The sequence below is a fragment of the Oculina patagonica genome, chromosome 2 (genome assembly GCF_052425735.1).
Source record: "Oculina patagonica isolate OP01 chromosome 2, crgOcupat, whole genome shotgun sequence".
NCBI lineage: Eukaryota > Metazoa > Cnidaria > Anthozoa > Scleractinia > Oculinidae > Oculina > Oculina patagonica.
Window position 1 is genome coordinate 32,725,881 of NC_135759.1, and position 21,472 is coordinate 32,747,352.

The window sequence follows — 21,472 nt, forward strand, 5'->3', positions numbered from 1 at the left end:
TCTCTAACCCGCTTGTACTTTCTTGACAGGTACACAATTTTACTGAAGAGTTTTATGCACCTCCTGTTGTCATGGTAACAGCGAACCACCTTTACGATAGCAAGAACGTGTATTCTATCAAACCAGAAAACAATGTCCTTAACGCTTGGATAGAGGTAAGTTGTTGAGTCCCTGAAATCATGACAATTCCTTTTCCAGTTCAACAGGAACATCTACATTAGAAATGAAAGTGACCTTTGCAGTCGTGAACCATCATATACTGAAAGCAGTGGCAATGACAGTTCATGAAAAATTGACGACTCAACGGGATTCCCGCCCTTGACATGTAACATATGTGTACTTGGTCATTGTAAAGATTATTTTGAAAGTGTTTAAAAATTTACTTACCTGCCACTGACATCTCTTTTGATCAAAGAAGACGTTACTTGCATTTCCTTTTGTTTATTAATATTCGTTGACAAATGTTAGACTTTAAATTTGAGAATATTGCAAAGAGAAAAAAAAAGGTAATCTGAGGGTACTTATTTTTGTGTTTTACGACATTTTTGCACCCTGATGTCTCGAAAAAATTCAGAAATTGTTAAGTTTTAATAATTTTTTACTAATATGAGTTGATATTTGTCTGACAACAGGAAATAACGATTTCATATTTTCGTGTGTGCGTAAAAGACTTGGCAGGAATGGAGAGTCAGCATGATCCTGTTACTGTTGATTATGCAGTTATTGGAGGTAAATACCCAACTAAATTACATTGAAATGCATATTAAAAGAATTAAAAATATTACAGTAAAAATGTGTTAAGTTAAACATTGTCACGAATGTTAGACTTTAATTTGTTCAATTTTGGGGAATAATATATGCGTAAAAGAAATTGTTTATTTTATAAAAGCTGCAAGATTAACTACATGGAAACTACATGGGAACGAGTTGCTATTCTTATCGAAAGACACAAATTCGGACGGTGACAGCTAAAAAGTCTTATGTAGTCTTGTACTGATTTATTGAAAAACCAAAAAATTTACAATTTTGTTCATATTCTGTTTCACAGATCTTGATCCATGTATCAACATTTCCTGCAACTACTTCGCTGTTTGTAAAGCGTTTGGGCCCAGGGATGCGCGGTGTATATGCGTGGATAATTGTCCGTCATACGAAGAGCCCGTGTGTTCCTCTAATGGAACCACATACGACAACGAGTGTGTGTTCCAGCGAGAAATGTGCCATCTGAAAGCTAACTTCACTCTTTATCACCCCGGTGACTGTACAGGTAATCTGAGACATACCATCAGCTATCATCCTCTATGGGAGTTAGAGCACGTTTCCTACGTCATTTGTGAGTCATGGTTCCTCCTCTGCCATGGTGTTTTGTATCACGTATTTTCAGTTCCCAGTGACGTCGAGCTTGCCGAGTGGCTCGCAGCCTGAATCCTCCTGTCAGTCTCTCCTTTCACTGTCGGAGGTGCCTGTCTTATTTCCCTGCGTATGTGCGATGCTCGTCCTGCTCTCCGACCACTTTCTCCTGCTCCCGGTTTCCCTGTGCACTGCTTGCGCCTTCCTTTCCTCCCCTGCGTGCTCCTTGAGGCTTTGGCGCGCGCGCGACCGGGTGCTCTGCGGTAGTCCCGGCGCGGCGCCTGCGCCCCGGCGCTCGGGCCTTGCCGTCGTGCCTGGGTGGGTTGTCTAGGGGGTGGGTGGTTGGGGGTGGGGCGGTGTGTGGGTGGGGGTGGGGGCGGACGGGGGGTGGTGTGTCGCCGTTTTGTGGGTGGTGTTGATGTGGTTTCGTGGTTGCGGTTTTTTTGGGTGGAGGCTTTTGTTGGTGTTAGTTTCTTTCTGTTCGGTGAGGTTTTCGCGGGCTTTTTTGGCTGAGTCGGGCTCTTGTTTTTTTTATTTTATATGTCCTCTTAAAATGTTACATGTAGTTGGAAGGGTAAAGCAAAAAAATATTTAAAAAAAAATCACCGAGGCATGGTAAAAATAAGGAATTTTCTTTTTCATTTGAGACAACGGTGGGAGTCTTATTTTTACATTATATTGTCCACTAGAGAGACAAAAAAATTAAAAATTATACTTAATTGCAATTAAGTATAATAGTAGTAAAGTGTGTTGTCTAATAATAAATGTTCAACCATTTTTCTCGGTACTTTCATTTCAAGGATTTCCTTCCCAGAAAGGCCGCCATCGTCTCCATCGCACCCCAAGTTGGGCTGAAGCAGTTTGTGAACAAGTTCCACTGGCTCCTTACGTCTTCTATCCTGATAAACCGGTTCACATACAAGTTTCTGTCAATCATGCCAACTTCTCAGACCCAAGATATGTACACGAAGCCGTGGTGCTTTGGGTTGAAGAAATCACGGAGAACAACTTTACAGTTTGCGTAACACAGGCTGGGAGAAATGAGAAGAAAAATGGACAAGCGTTTGCCACAGTTGACTTTTTAGCATACCAGGGGGCCCCTGACGGGGGAGTGTCTGGTGAAATGGACATGCCGACTTGGTGGACTGGGACGAACTGCCGCACGGTATCACTGCCTCCGGTGAGAAAATAACTAGTTTAAATACATCAATCATTATTGTATTTATAATACTCTTGTTGACAAATGTTTGTTTCATTTGAAGGAATAGTTGCTTTTATCCAAACGACCAAAAAAATAAAATAAAATGAAATTAACATCAGTGTATTTTCAGCCTACCCTGGGTGCTGGGGAATTTTTTGGCGAGGTTTTTGATCTTATAACCTATCATACCAAGAGAAAAATCAGGTTGATTCTTGCGCATCCTTCGAAAATGGGTGGCGTGGACATCATTGCTGGTTTTCAGCTTGTACATAAACTGTACAGGTCTGCCTGAATTTCCACCATGCATAGCACGTCATAATGCCATAATCCCGTCTCTTTATTTTCCTTTGACCATTCAGTGACAATTTAGTGGTCTTTTTATTTTCGCAGAGAAAGTTTAAATCAGCGCCAACTGTACTTGTGTCAGCGGAGCATGAAAGGCGTGGTGTAAGGCACGATGCCAGCTCTGTGTGGGTAGAAGATTTAACAACAACGTCTTTCAAGATCTGCATCAGAGAATTACAGAACTTTGATGGAATTCACCAAAGTATCCATGTTGTAAGCGACCTTCTGTTATATATAATTTTTATTAACAAATCGATTATAATTTCAGTATAGAATATATTTTTTTCTCGATTAAGAAAGGGTTGAAAAGCTATTTCAGCATCAATAACTGAGCAGCTTTCATGTTTTCTAATATATAAAGCGTGATTCAGTACATATAGTTTTAAACATGAGTGCAATCATGGCGAACATAATCGGCTTTGAAATTTGCTTTCCCGCCAAAATTTACCTTTTTGGAACCAAACAGTATCGCGTCGCTGGTTGGGTTTATAATTGACGCGTGAACCGTGATAGAATCTCTCGTTTTTCCTTGTGAAATACACTATTGATGTCTCGTGATCTCCGGTTACCTTTTAGCTCAAAATGTTGCTTCAGGCCGGAATTACACAATATGTACGTTTTCAGAGGCAGGGGTTTATTTTACATAAAATGAGTGGAACAGTAGAAACAGTTTAGTACACGATTAACGACGCAAATGGCCTCCAGAATTTTAAACGCCGGCACTATGCCGTCGTTTATGTCTTTTAAAAAATGTTTATTTATCACCATTGCAGTTAAAAACTGAATTATAAAGTGATACAATACAATATTAAAAATTGAAACTTCTAACAAACACTACTATACTATTCAGCGTGGAATTTTGTGGAAAGCTCTGTTTTTTTTTTTCTTGGTTACATCAAGGTGACAACCTGACTAAAGGAACTTTTTTTTAGGACTGGATGGCATTTGAAGAGCTTCATCGACCTCTGTTTAGAGAGCACGGATCTATACACTTTGCGAACGGGAACAAGCCATCCAAAGACTTTAACTATGCATTTTGTGAGGTATGTTTATCACTTTACATCAGTGTTTTGGCTCGCTTGCTCATTCCCTCTCATACTCACAGTCTAACCAATTTCCCATTCACTCACCCTTTCCCCAGTTCGCTCCTTTTGAAATCGTACTTTTGAAAAAGACAAAAAAGGGGCAGATTCAATCCAAAACCAATTTTCAATAAAAATAATTGTTTTATTTACAAATCCTTTTATTAGGATGTTGTCTTTACGAAGCATTATAACGACTCTCCAGCAGTACTGGTGTCTGCAAACCATTCAACAAACGGAGGAAACCTGAACCCCATTTACAACTCCATATCAGCTTGGGTTGAGGTCAGATATTATTTAATCTTATAGTAACTACGTGTGATGTATATTGAAGTAACCCATAACTTATCTGCGGTATTAATAAACTTTTTGAGAGCAGGTTAATGTAAGACTGCAGAGAATCACAAATGGAATGTTCTCTAAGGTAAAGGTGATTCAGAAAACTGACAGGTTCAAGCGAAAAATTTAATTAGTAGATAGTAACGAAGTGCAAAGCGCTGCAATTGTAATGTTAAATGACACCATTTTTCTTTGTTATTAATAATGCTGCTTTTTAATCATATGTTTTGATTCCGTTCCTTTTAACTAACTTAATGAGGCACGAATGAGGCATCAAACCGATGGGCAACTGAACGCCAAATTCTTCCTTGAGGTGCATTGTCGAAATTTGACCTGACCTGTACAAATTTACGCTACCCACTACCCCAGTGCAGCTAATTTGTCACGACCGACAATTTTCCGATTAGTCACGAGCTTTTCTGGTTAGCTTCGGCCAAACTCCCTCAGCGCAATAAAGAACAAAAGACTTGTTTGGAAATGGGAAAAGTTGAGCCACAACAATAGACTATTTCTTGATACGTATCTTCTTCCCTTGCAGTATATAAACAAGACTGGCTTTAGAGCATGCGTGAAGGAGTTGTTTGTGAACCAGCATGACCCTCTGTCAGTCTCATATGCAGTCATGCCAGGTAGGATGTGTAAATAAATGATAAATGTTATGTAAGGAGTAGTTTATTTTGTTCCGCTAAGCCTGGTTTGCATATATGACGCATGCACAAGGACATAAACATGAACACAAGACTGCTTATTGCATTCCCAACGCAGACATAAACGCAAGCAGAAGAAAAGAAAATTTTTTAGTGCTTGCGATTATGCTCGAGTCGTTGCGTTGTTCGTGTAAACCGGAATAACAAAAGACAAATTAAATGTCACCGTAACTGCACTAGCATGTATCGCTTTGCGCTTATGCTTGTTGCTCCTGTTGACACTCTTGAGTTATACGTAATCCAGACCGCTTTGTCATGGCTTAAGTTTGATGAAGTCAGAGTTTCCATTTTCCTGACCATGTTACCTGCCTAGAAAGGAACTTTTATACGAAAGTACAGACTTTCTTTGGCTGATTATTTCTTTCTTTGCTTAATTAATAGCTCAATAAACATTTCGTTTTATTTTCACAAAGATGTGTGTGAACCGGGCTGGAGTTTCTACAATGGCTCTTGTTACTTCACCAGTGAAACATGCGAGACATGGTCCAACGCCAGTACAATCTGCAGAAGCATGGGCGCTAATCTACCCGCTATTGAAAGTCAGGAAGAGAACGTGTATATTCAGCACAGACACAATGGTGACAAGGCGTGGATTGGTTTGAATGACATTGCAACAGAAGGATTATTCTCCTGGGAGGATGGGTGTCCTGATAAATTCCGCTACTGGGCGGAGAAACAACCGAACGACTTTAGGGGAGAGGACTGCGTGCACACACTTGGTGCACGGCATGGGTACACGTGGAATGACGTGGATTGTTCTGCATGTCACCGGTATACCTGCAAAAAAGGTGCAAAACAGTTTTCATGATCGCATGTTACTGTGTTGTTTGTAAAAAGGCAACTCGACTATCCAGGAAAAAAAAGATGCTGTCTGGATTTGACGGCCAGGATAAAAGAAACGTTGCTGCTTTTTCAGACGACAGTAATTCCAACTCTTAACTTCTGCAGGCTCATCTTGTTTTCGATGATTACATTGAATATTATACTGTTTTGAAGCCAATTGCTTTTATTTTGCCTTTAAAGCTGATCAAGTTTGATGTTGAAATAACCTTGACGCTAATAAACCACAAAATTTGTGTCTTCACAGATTTTGACGAATGTACCAGTACTCCGTGTTTGAATGGAGGAACTTGCAAAAATGGTAAAAGGACATTTAGCTGCATATGTCCACCAACCCACAAAGGAAGTTTTTGTGAAGGTGAGATTCAGTTGTTGCTGTTCACTTCTGGCAATGGGCACGAGTTTCAGAAACTTTCCATTGAACCAATAATTTTACGCATTTGTTGCCAGAAGATAAAGATCAATTTGAGATGGTAAACAAAATAACTGTGTGTTAAAAAAGTATTGCGTTTAACAAACTCCTTTCAATCCTCCTATTGTTAGGCCATTTTCCCCTCCATTTTACTACGATTTTGGGTTGGAAACAGGTAGCGACTTTTTCAAAAGATTATTGCCCTGAAATGTAGAACGTATTCCTAATGTTTTAAAGTTATAAAAGAGGCGAAAACCTTCGAGCATACAGTATAGTACTTTGGTTATAAACAATCTTAATGTTATTTTTTTGACGCAGAATTTAACGAATGCTCCAGCAGTCCTTGTCTGAATGGTGGATCATGTACTGATGGAATCAATAACTACACATGTTCTTGTCCGTCACCGTATTTTGGAAAGCAGTGTCAAGGTATGCATAGCATACTTTGTTGTGTTGCAGAATTTGACGAATGCTCCAGCAGTCCTTGTCTGAATTGTGGAACTTGTACTGATAAAGTTAATAACTTCACTTGTTCTTGTTCTTCGCCATTTTATGGACATCGGTGTCAAGGTTATATGCTATCTTCACTGAACTGAGTGTTGCCGTTGAAAAAAACCAGGCTCCTCTCAGGGAGCCTCTTTAATATAGAGACCAAAGAAGCTAAAGGATTTGCAGGTTTAACCGTGGTATGTTAGATTTCCAGACAAAACACTGCACTAAAGAATTTTTTTCTTACATTTAGAAACGGATGAATGTCAGTCCAATCCATGTCAAAATGGCGGAACATGCGCAGATGGTGTGAAGAATTTTACTTGTGTGTGCCCTAGCTTTTTCGCTGGACCAAGGTGTGAAGGTGTGAAAAACAGTTTAATCAGATTACCAAGCGTATTAAAATATTAAATATCAATAATAAAGTATTATTTCGTTTGTCTCACGACGTAGTCACGTGTGATGGAGATCGCAACGTTTCGACTGCATACTGCTAGTCTTCATCAGGCGATAAGGTCGACTAGTTGTGCGTTAGCTTATAAAGCACACGGCTGCGCTGTGATTGGTTGGTTTTCAACAGCTCTGATTGGTGCATTTCGATCCTCAGTGTTCTGCATGCTGGTGTACTGTTGCTCCCTCGGCGGTCCGCAGTCGTACAGTTCTCCTGTTGTTGTGTTTTTTGATCGTGGGCATCCATGCTTCAGGAATTTCAATTCCACTGTCCCTTTTGATATTATTAGGGTGAAGTCTTATGTGAATCGCCTCTTTGACCCGGCGTGTGTACCAGTGCGAGTCACGATCAATAAACTTTACCTCATTCCAAAGCGGGTAGTGTCCGGTGTTGTTGGTATGTTCTGCAACGGCGGAAGTTTGGGTGCGTGCGAGTCGGATGTCCCGGTCGTGTTCTTTGATCCTATCTTGCATAGGTCTTCCAGTCTCGCCGATGTAAACTTTGCCACATTCACAGGGAATCCTGTAAACAACGCCATCTTGCTTAGTCGAATCAACAGCGTCTTTCGGCCGTACTAGTTGTGATCGTAGTGTAGTTTCCGACTTGAAAACAGCGCGTACGCCTTGTTGTTGTAGGCGGCGGCGAAGTTGCTCGGAAAGACCTTTGACATAAGGTAGAACGGCAGTAGATTTAAACTCAGCCACGGGTTCAGCACTGGTGTTCGGTTTTCTAGTCTTGGTGATCTTCTGCAAGAAAGAAAAAGGATAACCATTAGATACAAGAACAGATGACAGATGTTTTTTCTCCTTGGAGATTACAGATGGTTTTGTTACGAGGCGTTTAGCGCGTTCGTAAAGACACTTTACAATACCGCGTTTTACTGATTGAGGGTGATGTGAATCATACGCTAAGTATTGATCAGTGTGTGTAGGCTTCCTGTATACGCTGGTGGTGAGGCGGCCGTCTGGTTCTCTCGAAACTGCGGTGTCAAGAAAGGCAAGTTTGCTGTCACTCTCTGTTTCCATGGTGAAGCGAATGGAAGGCTGCTGGTTGTTAAGATGTTGTAAGAAGCTATCGACGTTCTCGCGATCCAAGATGGTAAAGGTATCGTCTACGTAGCGTTTCCATATCTTAGGTTTGTAGGATGATGAAGCTATTGCCTGCTCCTCAAAGCTCTCCATGTAGAGGTTAGCAATAACAGCGGAAACTGGGCTTCCCATGGCTGCGCCTTCTTGTTGTTCGTAGATTGATCCGTTATACTGGAAGTATGTAGATCTCAACCACGATGAATAACCACAACATTTTTTATGATATTAAATATCGTCACATTTCAAATATTCAAAATAAAATAAAAAATTCTAAGCAAGCAAGGTTTGCCACCAGTTTTGTAATCTGCGTTGTTTCTATCGAATGGTTAATGTTGTGGACTATAGCTACTTCTTCTATTTCTGTTTTAAAAACGGATACCAAGGAACTCTAAGGGTAACTAAAAAAAGATTGGTGGGAGGTACAAGGGGTTGCGGTGGTTGGAACTGGCGACGAACTTAGGAGAAAACAATAATCCTTGTCACTTCCAGCTGTTGTTGAGCCATAAGGCATAATAAACTTACTTTATTTACTTGTCGTCATCTTGATTGTCTACTATTTTTATTATGGTGTCATGTCTTAGCTTCGTTCAAATTCAAGTGAATAGCAAAAACAATCAGTCACCATTCAGTGGTATTTATTTCCCTTCCTATTTCTCTAGCGCCATCTGCCAGATCCTGTAAGAACCACTACACAGCGGGATTGAACTCAAGTGGAACCTTCTATTTGAGTGTTTCGGGGTATTCTTTCCAGGTAAGAAAAAACATTTCTATTACTACTGCAGTTTTCATTACTTGTTATCAATGCCCCAGGTAATCAACAGTAAAAGTTCAAAACTAAATCATCTTTCCTTTGGATCGGGATACACTTGAAAGCGCGAGTTGATAGTAATCTTCTCAGCACGGACAGAAGTAGTATCAATTTTTTTTATCACGTTTGTTATAAGGATAACAGTGTGTGTACCTTTTATATAAAATTGGCATATAGTATTATTTCAACTTTGATGCTCTTAGGTGTACTGTGACATGTCATCTAACGGTGGTGGTTGGACTCTCGTCTCACGTTTCTCGAATGCTGACAGTACAAACTGGATGCAGTCTAGCGGCAGCTGGTGGTATGACCGCACATCTTCATACGGCAACGTTACCAGCACATCAGATAACTACGACATGATATCACCTGCGTTCTGGCTTGTCACAGGCAATTATATCAAAATAACCCGGAGTGATGACAGCTCTAACACAGCCTTGTTAAACACCAGCAGCTGCACTGGCGGGAAAACCTTTAGAAGCTTTATAACGAGTTTTGGCAACTTTAGGTCTGGTACTGTATGGAATAACAACGCTTGCCGAAAATCCTGCTCCGCGGACTTCGGGGGAAATTACTCATCCATGGCGAGTTTCAGTAGAGCCCATTGCAGCGGTAATCTTCAAAGTGGTAACCACTTGTCATTCTGGTGTGAATGGAATCAACGAGACGGATCCGTGATGATGATTGGTGGTGGAGGAGGAACCAGTTCATGCCTTTACTCTAATCATGGGCTTGGTATTACAGAGGCAAACAATGGGCCTTATTTTGGTGCAAACGACTCCGATGGAGACTTTGGCGACTTCTATACCTTTCCAAGCGATTATTCTCTCAATCTGTGGATTAAATAGCAAAGTTGTACTGTTACAACTACTTTTTGACCTTTAAAGTGTTAGATCACGCGAAAAGAATCCCGTAAGACTTATACTAGAACAGTAAATGTACCGCATCTAATTATAACTCAACTAATCAATACAGATAGTCATTAGTATATACACACTCAGTGATCTTGGTGTCTCAAGCAATCTGATTGGTTCACTATCTCGAGCTAATGACCATTATTAAAAACTAGCAATGGTATATTGCAATTCCTGTGTTTTGATTGGTTAATACACAATGCTATAGGAGTTCATATACCATTGATCACAAATACTGGGAAGCTCAAATATTGCAATTCCTTTTTATTTTATTTTTTATTGATCACTTGCAAACACAACAAAGAAACAAATAACGCATAAAGTACAAACACTAAATATTGAAATTCTTTGGGCGTTTTTAATAAAACAATTATTTCACTAGCGCTTGTTGGATATGAGATCGTTATAGCCAACTCGGCGCTGCTCGCCTCCTTTGCTATCTACAGTACCATCTCATAGCTAACGCGCGCTCGTAAAATAATTGTTAATCATTCACTTCCTACGGAGATCCAAACAAAAACAAAATTGTCGGCGTAAACTCGCGTTTCGCCGGCGTTTCTGAATCGCAAATAGTAAGAACACAAGAAGATGCTGCACCAGAAAATACAAAAAAGCCTACGAAACTTGGCCTGGTGGTTTACAAAGTAAGAGAAGGCTACATATTTCAGCACAATGTCCACTCAACTTGACCAACGAAAAACAATATGTTGCATACCGTTAAGTCGCTCTTCGCCCGGCATCGGCAGAAATGAATTCCCCGGATTTATCGGCAGCATCATCGAGTGTTATTTAATCAAGAACCTCCAAAAATATGCAGAAAAACGACTTTGTGCAGTTTTCACCACAGTTCTGCACACATTCAGTATAATCCAAATCCGGTGGATCTTTTGCCAAATGCCCTTTCAATTTTTATTTCAAGTGAGCTTCAAAAGCTTTGATTCAACGGTCAAAATGTTTTGCAAGCAGGTTTTTGATTCAGATTGCTGGTTTGAATGGTGTTAAAAGACTATTTTGCTAGATTTTGGCGAGGATTTTATGGAAGATTAAAGCCTGGTTTTCACTAGTGGCGCAAGCACAAGCGTAAACACAAACGCAAACATAAGTAATTTGTGCCAAGTGAAAACGAACGTCGACATAAGCATAAGGACATTAGCATTAGAATATGATATTTACAAGTTAGAAGGCTTCATTGTCGACTCCGTACTGTCGGCAAATATTGCGGCAGAAACTTTCAAGCGTCGAGTGTTTTTGTTTCTTTTTCTCTACTGATGAAGAAAGCGAAAGCGACTACAAAACGGAGGAAAACGAAACATTTGAGGCTATAGCTATTTTTTTTAAAGAGTTCATTTCTCTTTATTTCTTTCGCTTGTCGAGCCGACGCTTGTGTCTTTTGCGTTTTTGTCTCCACTCCTCCGAATAACCTCGGAAAACGTTTATCAAAATCAACCGCGACTTTGTTCACATGTGCTTATGCGATGTTTTCGTACACAAGCGCAAGCGCAAGAAAAGGACAAATTTTGGATCCTTGTGCTTGTGCTTGTGCTTATGCTTGCGTCGAAGCCGTTTTCACGGTGAAATAAGAGCTGTTATGCTTGCGCTTGTGCTTGCGTCGCTAGTGAAAACCAGGCTTAACTAGATTTGCCATGTTTGAAGATTCTGTACACTGTTTCGCGCATGCCGGTTGGTGCCGCTTGTATGTTTTCCACGCATGAATTGAGAGTTCAATTTAATCCACTTTAAATGGATTTCCTTCTGAAAACTTTGAGAACGCTTGTTGAGACTACTACGTATACGTATATAGTAAAGCAAATTCTTTGAAATAGCGGTGAATAGCGGCGAATATTTACCTCGATTTCAAAGAGTAATTGTTAAGTGATTCTAAAAAAAAGCTATCGGTTAGATCAAAGATACTAAAAAAACATTCAAAGAACGACAATTTGTTGAAGTTAAAAAGCCTTGTTATGGTACATAATTAAAAAATGATGTTTAATACAAAGCATTAAGTTGCCTTTATACGTAGATCAATTTTGAAATGATTTATTGACCATAGTGTCCGGATCGTGGCAGTCATGTATTAGTATACCAGCATAAATAAGAGACTGGGACCTCACAATGAGAAATCCCAAGTTAATAAAAAATAACATAATGTGGTTAAACGTAACTGCGCTAAATAAACGTGTTTTTATTTTAAAATATGAGTTCTTTATGGCATGGGTGGAAGGAGGGGTCGGGGGACGGGTTGCTGCGGAGATGGCCCAGTGCCACGAACATTTTCAAATTTCCCATTCACATGATAAAAGGGAGAGCAGATTGCATAGCTACAATCTACAATGGTGAATTTCATTCTTGCTGTGTTTCCGAAGGTGGATTCACGTGGAACCATTTTGATTTGATTTGTGGACGACAAAGGCAACATTTAAGCATTTAAAATTGTAAGGATTACTCGCTTGTGACTGGACGAGAGCAGAAAAATTAATCCCTCATGCCTACAGTTCCAAATGGCCATGATTCGTAGTACAGAAATGTGCTTCTAATGATTTTGTAGAATATACTACACATACAAAATCGCACAACCTTATCGTACGTGATTAATAGGCACTTGTGTTGTTTTGAAAGACTAAATTGCACTCGTCTAAAGGCTAGTAATTTTGAGATTTTCAAAACATCACTCGTACCGTAAGTCTATATTTTCTGGAAGTATGCATCTTGCGTTGAGGATCCTTGCTATCAGATTCGTGAGCAGGCTATTTGTAGAAAAAATACCTTGAACGCCAGAAAATGGCGCGTGGCTTTGCCAGCAAGCACTTAACTGAAGCTGGTGATCGATTCAGGAAAAAATCCGAAATCAAAAATTGAAATAAAGGCAAATCACCGACCTTTTGAAAAGTGAAGGGGTTTTAATCATGTCTCAGTCAACTAATAAGGAAATGGATGTCATAGAAAAATTAAAATATTTTTTGGGAGTCATACGAAGTGTGTTTTAGGCTCACCCAAAGTTACTCGCAATTTCGGTTATTTAGGTGTGTGTTTTAGGCTCACCCAAAGTTTCTCGCAATTTCGGTTATTTTACGCCGCAAGATGGCCCAAAATAGTAGAATAGTGATATCTTAAAGAAAAAGAAAAAAGAACGCCTACTTCTGCAAACGCCTCCGTCCCTTATCTTTAAAGATAACTTTTATACTGTGAAAAGATGACGGTTAATTCGCTCAAAATCTAAAAAAAAAGTGAACAACAACAACAATCGCTCGAAGTGCTAGCAGTAAACCAACCGTAAAGTTTTTGTCGGCATTATTACAATTTAATTTATAACAATTTAATTTATAACAATTTAAGTTAAAAACCGCCACAAACTCAATAAATTAATCAAATCATAAGCAAGTCAACCGGTTATTTCGGTCTACACATACTATAAAACCCATGTACACCTATTTGCAATATCGTTGTCATAGGAAAAAAAAAAGGTAGATAGGATTTAATTAACGTAGTTTCATAACTGGTAGCATTTTCAGAAAACTCACGAGTTTTTAACTGCACACTTTGAGTCCACTTTTTATGCTGTAACCACAGGCCCAAACTTTGAGTGAGCGCGAGCGACAGGATAGAGAAATCACGGACCAAACGTACTATCTATTGAAATAAAGTTCCACCAAATTCGCACCGATGCGCGCCAAGCGAGAACTTCGCTAGGCGTCGATGCGGACCAAAAGATGTACCCAGAATCCGTACCCACGCGAGGCCAAAACACCAAAAGACGGAGTGGGAAGCCTGGCTGTAACAAGATAAATTGATTTATTCGTATTTTGAGGCCATTTGTAGGAATAAAGTTCATGCATGCACTTAATTAATTCCTATTTGACTTTTTCCTATTTGACTTTTTCACATTTTTCTATGACAACTTTATTGCAATTAGGTGTATATCTAAACATGTTTAAAAAAATGTTTCTCACTCCACCTGTAATATAATTAAACTTGCGCAATTGAAGACAAACTCGACAAAGGCAAAAAAATCGACAAACAAACAAAAAGAGAAAGAACTCAAAACAAAGAAACCACAACCTTGTTAGGAATAAAAATTATATATTTGTCTTTGTTGAATGTCTTTACATCAACAAAAGAATACGAATAGGAGGGTATGTCCCTATTTTGTACAACATATTGTGGTGTTAAAGTAACAACCATATAATTATTTGGAAGGTCTTTATGGCATCAAAAAATCAGTGCTCACAGGAGTTGTCCGGCTTTTAGTATAGTAGATTCCAAAACCGTCAGACTCCAATCGGAAAGAGAGTGGGTTAATCCCGGATACGAAAGACGATTATCTTAACTATTTACCATTAGTTTAAATAGTTTTTGGCCAGACCAAGTGAGGTAAGCTACCGGATGTTACATGTCAAACAGCTGGACGGCGGCAAGCGCGAAACTGAGGTGATCATGGGGGAAGGACAAGCCTACAAAATAGCTGCATCATTTGAGTATCTAGCACTGGTAAAGAAATATTTAATACATTGATGCCATGTTTAATCTTAAGATTTGCGCGTTTTTGTCACGGCTTGTATATTTTTTCCAAACACAATCCCACAAAGGGGGGGGGGGATCACGGGCACCCCAGGCCCCCCCCCCCCCATCGCTACGTCCCTGATTTCACTGCTCTGTAGGAATATATTTGGACGCGCTTGGACAAAATTGTTTAATTATTCGGCTATGAGTAAACAAAATAAAAACTGGCTCCATTTAGGCAGACATGCAGAGATAAAGTCCACCAACTTTCTGATCTGTAGCGCTAATATTCAAGCAGAGCGAATGATTGATATATAGATGCAATTACAGAGCAATGTATGGGGTTATTGTTTTGGAGTTATTTCTCCACTCTTGGATGATCCACACCAAAAACAGAAATGTATGGTTAGTAAGAGTCATACAGAGACTCTTTTCGCCAAATTTTAGGCTGAAACATCTAATATTCGAGCAGTACAATTATTTAATCGCAGAAATGTTTTACATAATTACAGAGCAGTGAATAGGCACGTTGTAGAGAATTGCAAAGTTCTCTGTTTTTGAAAGATTCACACCAAAAACAAAACTGAAAGGTGTCATATTCGAGCCGTAGAATCACAGCCAGACCACCCTATGTGTTCGTGGGTAATAATTGTTGACATAAGGTTATGTTGAAATCAATGGCGCATATAGAAGATATATAGAGAAACATTACGTCGGCTTCGATTTACTCCAAAATATAAAATTTACTCTAAATGGTTCAATAAAAGTTAAGATGAAATGCTGAATGTGTCTTGTGTCGTGTTTTTTTGCCGCCCCGAGCCCTTTAAGACGTTTTTTTTTTTTTTGCGAGATCATTTAGCGACCGGTAGAAGAGAGAGAGAAGAGAGAAATTGTTCCCAGCTTCCAGGTGAGGGATTACATCATTGCTTCTAACATGAAAGTGAGGCAACCTGGGGACTAGTTCGACCTTGGTTGAAGCATTATCACAATATGGCGTATTCCATTTTTTCCCTAATGTCATCCTTAACTGATTGTTTTGAAATAAAACGGCCACACCTGTCGCCAAATTATCCCGAATGGGAATGTCTGTTTTTGTCGCAGCAAACAGAGCTCAGCCAAAGCAGCACACATGCCTTACCAATAAGTATGTTTTCATTAATTAAGAAGGGAAAAGATATATAAAACCTATTCAAACAAACAAATGAACAAACTAACTAACTAAAAGAAAAACAAACACAAAGAAATAAAAACAGACAAACGAAAAGCATTGGATAAATAGCAACAAGTAGTAACGCCATGGCACAATCGCTTTCTGTGGAACGGAAAAGCGTTTTTGCATTTTCAGCGATTACATGGCTTTATTATTTCCTTGGCTTTAGTACTGTGGTGACCAATTTTACTGGCAATTTTACCTGCAGAGCTAACTGGTATCGTCTTCCGGAATTCTTTTTGTTCTCACACTTTTAATTTGTAACCTCATAAAGATTCCCCTGAATGCATTTTAATGTATTTATGGGTTTTGTGGAGTATTTTCACGACAAAAAATGGAAAAAGAAATGTAATAAAAAATGGTTAGCGTGTTTACACTCCTAGAAAAACTCAAAATGGCAAAATAAACTCGTAATCCTTTAAAATAAAGAAAAGGAGAGAGGACTATGCTAAGTGAACATCCACGTGGTCATTTTGCCATTCCATCAGAATTAGATGTAATAAAAATTTGCAATTGCTGGCTTGCAACTAACGTCACGGCGGCCATGCTGGGGGACAAGAACAAAGCGTTTCCCTCCGCTGGGAATTTAACTTTTTTATCATGCAAATTCTGCGAAAATTTATTTTATTGTTTTGACCCCCAACATGGCCGCTTTGTCACGTGGTTGCAAGCCAGCAATACCACAGCGACAAACTGATGAGTGATGCCGGATCTCTTGAAGACCTTTATCAGCAGAACTATCAGTGAACTAGTTAGAATGGAAAATATAGACGGCAAACCGATCCCTAATGGCGTAAACGGCCAAAAATAAACAAAATGCATTAAGCAACCAAAGTGTCCGAATTAGGCTCGATTGCCAGCCACTATTCGAGCGGAAAATTTATCCGCCCTTCGAAATAAATTAAAGACCAGACTCGAGAGAGCGGCTGAAATCGAGCCTACATTGGAATGCAGGAGTAGGGAACTGGCTGAAGATTGATTAACATTTGATTAACGAGAATAATAATAAAGATTATAAAAATACCGCCAAGTTTGCGTTAAAGGTTGAGAGTTTAGTTTTTCTGTACAGCTGTATCTCTAAAGCTGACGATTTATATGTGTAGACCTCTCTAGCTGTTTCCGGAGCCCGTTTACATCCGGGTTTTAAAAGTATCCGTCTTGACGCTTTTCATACACGTCAGTAATTGGCAGGTCTGCAGTAGAGTCACTTTTGTTTTTTAATTCTACGAGACATGAGTGTTTTAATTGTTAAAGCAAAATTGTATGATTATATCTTTTTCTTGCCAATCAAAGAAACTCCACGTAAGACTGATCTGAATGTTAGAGCTGTGATTTCTTTTCACTGCGCCATCTTATTGTGTCATAGTCATCACAAAATAATTCTTTATGTAAAACAATTTGTTTTTGTTCAGTGTACGTCGACAAGGAAAACAAAACTTTGAAACACAACGACTGTATTTCAGGTTTACATAACCTTAATTGACACACTGTTAACTGCTGGCACAAATCCACTATAGGGAACCTTATGTGTCGGTGAAAGATGTAAATCAACGTTATCAATCTCGCGAGTATTTTTTCTAATAAGAACGTGACAGTATTTCTAAGAATAAGATAATATGCCTAGACCAATTTTCTTCCAATTGTTTATGTATTTAGTACGTCATTCTCACTAGATCATAAGGCTGATCAAATTCGATATTCTCAGGGCTTGTGCGAAATATGCGAAATTGAACACTGCATCAGCCCAACAATTGTTGGTACATTTTCTTCTTTACGCAGCCATGATGAAATCGTATATTCTCGCAAGCTTCTACTTAAAACAAAATAAGGAGAATATAGTTTTGGTCCATTCCAGTAGGAGGTGGTTTATAGGAAAAGTGGTTTGAAACAGTCGTCAGAAGTATGAATGACACTTGATGATCAAAAGTTGGAACTATCAGCTCAATACTGCAGTTTGTAGTCTCTCGGCAACATGACGGTGTTTCCAGGTGCTCTTCTGTTGGCTGTGCTTTTGGTTTTGTGCAATCTCACGTCTTTGGCTGAAGGTAAGCGAGCGGTGATTTATATTCTGAACGGAAGTTTTATTTGAACTGCTTGAATTAAAGGGAAGATTCCGACCGTAGGAGATTCGATTTGATTAGGCGTACTTTTCAAGGCTTAGAAAAGTCACCAAGACGAATTTCAGTTACAATGCTGCAATTAAAATTGTGTACGGAGCACAACGTCTTACCTTTGCTATGTAACAAGGTAGTTCATACATTTAAACACAATATTTTATTTTTCTATTAGGACAAGATCTGGTCCAAACTGGAAAGGTCAACTTCACCGTGGCATATCCAGACTTGTTTTATTGCGCAACCGTGCAATACCCTCGAGCATTTTCTAGCTCTAGAAATGTACGTGTCCTTGCATCCATAAGCCATGGAAAAGAGTCTGCCAGTGTTCATGATTCAGCAGTTGTGTGGACATCAGACGTGACACAGAGCAGTTTCCGTGTGTGTGTGTTGGAGTCGGGACTTGGTACAAATGGATCCTCTATCGTGAACTGGATTGCGTTTAGAGGCACGCCCAGTGCAATGCTAGACGGCACCGCCTCCTTCAGTACATTCACCAGCGGGACAAAATGTGAAAGAGTTAACTTTGCACAGGTATGGCTGTAATAAATTGTACAGGTGTATGTTGAATTTTTCAGTGGTCATTACAAGGAATTTGTAACTATTTATAAGTAAATGACATTCTCTTGCAAACGCCGTTGGCGATTTTACTTGATGTGTTTATATTGCGTGAGTCGATCAGTTCCAAAGAAGCAGCAGAAAGCAAGGAAAGTGTCACACTGTAAACTACAATCAAAGAAACAACTGATTCGATGTAAGACAATGGTAGCTGCAAAATTTTCTAGTTACGTCTGGCGGCTAAATATCCAAGTAGAGGAACACAGCATATTGACGACGGTTAGCTATCGCGGGAACGAAAAACAATCACATTATCAGCAGAAAATGCCCAGCAAGAGGTTTGAGAGTAATTTGTTGTAGTTTATCGAGAAAATTTGCGAAAGGAATATGTTTATTTTGTCATGTTTAAAGTGCTTTTGAAAGTCAACTGCATGAACTTGGAAATGATTTAGTGAGATTCTAAGAGTTTCCAAATACAGTATAGGTCAGTTTCAAAAATATTTTACTTTCGAAATTTTTGCTTGAATTATTGCACCCAGTTTAAATCGACGAGGCCGTGATTCTTGGTACCGTTTTGGCTCAGTGAAAGAGTTCAGGTTCTCTCGAACTTTGGTTGATCAAATCAAGTTGATTTTATCTCTCTTCTCGACGATGGGTTGTGTCATATCATTGTCAGACCACTGACCGGCAACTTTGACAATTTTGTGAGAGAATTCAGTAAAAAGAGGAGTAAAAAACAAACAAAAGAAAAACAACAACAAAAATTGAAGTCAATTTGTTGAACCAACTCCACAGAGATTCGCGTATTTTGTTTCCTTTGGTTGTTAATCGCGCGCATGATTAGTGTGTTGGATGTCTTTCTCTCACAGGCAAAATGGAAAAGAATACAAGAATATATTTTTAGTCCTCCTTAAAATCGGATTTCAAAAGAAAAAGGGGCACGTTTTTCGTTTTCTATATTTAACCAGTGCGGGCAAGGGCACGCATTAAACTCGACTTAACGTGATTGGCTACTGAATGGTAGAAAAACAATCTGAAGATGAAAGCAAAACAGAATACGCATTGTATGTCAAAAAGTCTGTTGATGATGTGTCATTAAGTTGTAAGTCTTCGCCTCCTCGTTAAATGTCCTGCTGTGTTTCTAAATCTATGCATTATCTTTACCGGTGACAGATAATCGTTTTGTTTTCTTAGCTTTGATAGCGATAAACTAATTGCTCTGCAGTTTGCTACTGTGTGGTAAATCCGAGTAAATCTAAACAAATTCTTCGTTGTCCTTTGCAGCGTTTTTCTTCTGTTCCAAACGTTCTCGCCACAGTACGTCACTCAGTCAGAAATAAGCCACAGGACGCCATGAATATCTGGATAGAAGAGTCAAAGGAAGATTATTTCAGAATTTGCCTTCGAGAAGTGAAAACATTTGATGGCAAGCATAAGAATATAGAAGTGGTAAGTTTACAAAGAAAACTTTCTATAACATCACTTACTTGTGAAAAGTTTTCATTGGAACGTATTAGCAGAGCTATTAAGAAAGTCATACACAGTGCGATAAAAATAATCTGCGCGTTCTTTCTTTTTAAAAAGTTTATAGCTGCTGTTACTGTTTTGATCGGAGTACAGTAAGCCGTGCGTGACCGTTTGTGTTGACATTGTTACAGACGGTAACACGAAGGATCTGAAAGGCATGATTGTATCGAGCAGTATTGTCCATTCTTATGTAGAAAAAGAGTTCGAACCCTTTAACAGTTTATATGTTTGCTTTTTTTGGCTAAGTTATACTTCTTAGCATTTCGTCATACATTTAATGCAATTCTTCATTTGTTCATTTCTTCGTGACGGGATAATCAATAAGAGCAAAAAAATACCAGGCACAATAATAAAAATATTAAGCAATCAGTCTCAGCAAGAGAGTATATAAAGATAAGAGAGTCAAACCCCCATAGAGGCCTTATTCCAAAGGTAATCTCTCTTAAGTTATTTTTAGACATGGTACCCAGTACTTCCGCGGATGTGAACGCGCGTTGCGTGGATGTTCTCGAGCGTTTTCGTGGAGACGACCCCAAACGGAATGGCGGGAAATGTTTTGAACGTGCCTTGTATCAATTTTGTTGACGAACGTTACACCAAAAAAATTGGGGGATAGACTCTCTTATCTTTATACTCTCTCGGTCTCAGCCAAATTCACTACCGAAGAATATGGAATTTGAAAAAATCTTAATTCTGGAATTTTGAATTGAATAACGGCCTAATTACTTTTTCAGGACTGGCTGGCTTTTACACGGAAAGGCGTTCAACTAACTTTTCAGGGAAAACAACAATTTGAAAATGGTGGGGCGCCTCCGGAACAAGACAACTTTGCCTTCTGCAAGGTAACGTCTTTCCATTAAAAATTAAAATTAAGATTTGCAACAGACTAAAAAAGTGGTGTTGAACATGGCTGGCGGTTGTTACGTAAGGGTTGTATCAGTGCCTTGCCGTCCGGTCTGATCTCTAACCTGCTTTGTACTTTCTTGACAGGTACACAATTTTACTGAAGAGTTTTATGCACCTCCTGTTGTCATGGTAACAGCGAACCACCTTTACGATAGCAAGAACGTGTATTCTATCAAACCCGAAAACAATGTCCTTAACGCTTGGATAGAGGTAAGTTGTTGAGTCCCTGAAATACAATTCCTTTTCCAGGTCAACAGGAACATCTACATTAGAAATGAAAGTGACCTTTGCAGTCGTGAACCATCATATAAAGCAGTGGCAATGACAGTTCATGAAAAATTGACGACTCAACGGGATTCCCGCCCATGACATCTAACATATGTGTACTTGGTCATTGTAAAGATTATTTTGAAAGTGTTTAAAAACCATAATTTACTTAACTGCCACTGACATCTCTTTTGATCAAAGAAGACGTTACTTCCATTTCGTTTTGTTTATTCGTTGACAAATGTTAGACTTCAAATTTGAGAATATTGCAAAGAGAAAAAAAAAGGTAATCTGAGGGTACTTATTTTTGTGTTTTACGACATTTTTGCACCCTGATGTCTCGAAAAAATTCAGAAATTGTTAAGTT

The 21,472-nt window shown here is 39.1% G+C and overlaps 2 protein-coding genes and 1 pseudogene across 5 annotated transcripts in view; 2 read left to right on the forward strand and 1 right to left on the reverse strand.

The window, feature by feature from the left end:
* Positions 1 to 33: 33 nt before the first annotated feature.
* The window catches only part of LOC144644229 (uncharacterized), a 23,472-nt gene continuing 2,033 nt past the window's right edge, over positions 34 to 21,472 (forward strand). The window contains exons 1-14 of one of the 3 annotated variants that reach the window (XM_078503669.1): positions 34 to 155; positions 633 to 729; positions 1,049 to 1,267; positions 2,151 to 2,530; positions 2,942 to 3,109; positions 3,829 to 3,939; positions 4,147 to 4,263; positions 4,856 to 4,946; positions 5,438 to 5,812; positions 6,112 to 6,222; positions 6,595 to 6,705; positions 7,019 to 7,129; positions 8,964 to 9,055; positions 9,316 to 10,836. In XM_078503669.1, the coding sequence (XP_078359795.1) occupies positions 72 to 155; positions 633 to 729; positions 1,049 to 1,267; positions 2,151 to 2,530; positions 2,942 to 3,109; positions 3,829 to 3,939; positions 4,147 to 4,263; positions 4,856 to 4,946; positions 5,438 to 5,812; positions 6,112 to 6,222; positions 6,595 to 6,705; positions 7,019 to 7,129; positions 8,964 to 9,055; positions 9,316 to 9,960 (2,712 nt within the window). In that variant the 5' untranslated portion in view covers positions 34 to 71 and the 3' untranslated portion in view covers positions 9,961 to 10,836. Of the gene's footprint in view, positions 156 to 632; positions 730 to 1,048; positions 1,268 to 2,150; positions 2,531 to 2,941; positions 3,110 to 3,828; positions 3,940 to 4,146; positions 4,264 to 4,855; positions 4,947 to 5,437; positions 5,813 to 6,111; positions 6,223 to 6,594; positions 6,706 to 6,735; positions 6,847 to 7,018; positions 7,130 to 8,963; positions 9,056 to 9,315; positions 10,837 to 21,472 lie in introns of those variants that run through there. The other 2 variants (XM_078503670.1, XM_078503671.1) reach the window with 2 other exon arrangements.
* Positions 7,573 to 8,472, reverse strand: LOC144638557 (uncharacterized; the record flags this gene model as incomplete). Its single annotated transcript, XM_078497754.1, has 1 exon — positions 7,573 to 8,472. A coding segment is annotated over exon 1 (864 nt), but the record flags the coding sequence as incomplete, so codon positions are not given.
* Positions 17,655 to 21,472, forward strand: part of LOC144644226 (uncharacterized) — a 98,460-nt pseudogene continuing 94,642 nt past the window's right edge. Inside the window, exons 1-5 of the transcript XR_013569070.1 lie at positions 17,655 to 17,778; positions 18,023 to 18,381; positions 19,690 to 19,854; positions 20,667 to 20,774; positions 20,923 to 21,048. The product of XR_013569070.1 is annotated as an uncharacterized LOC144644226 (transcript). The remainder of the gene's footprint in view (positions 17,779 to 18,022; positions 18,382 to 19,689; positions 19,855 to 20,666; positions 20,775 to 20,922; positions 21,049 to 21,472) is intronic.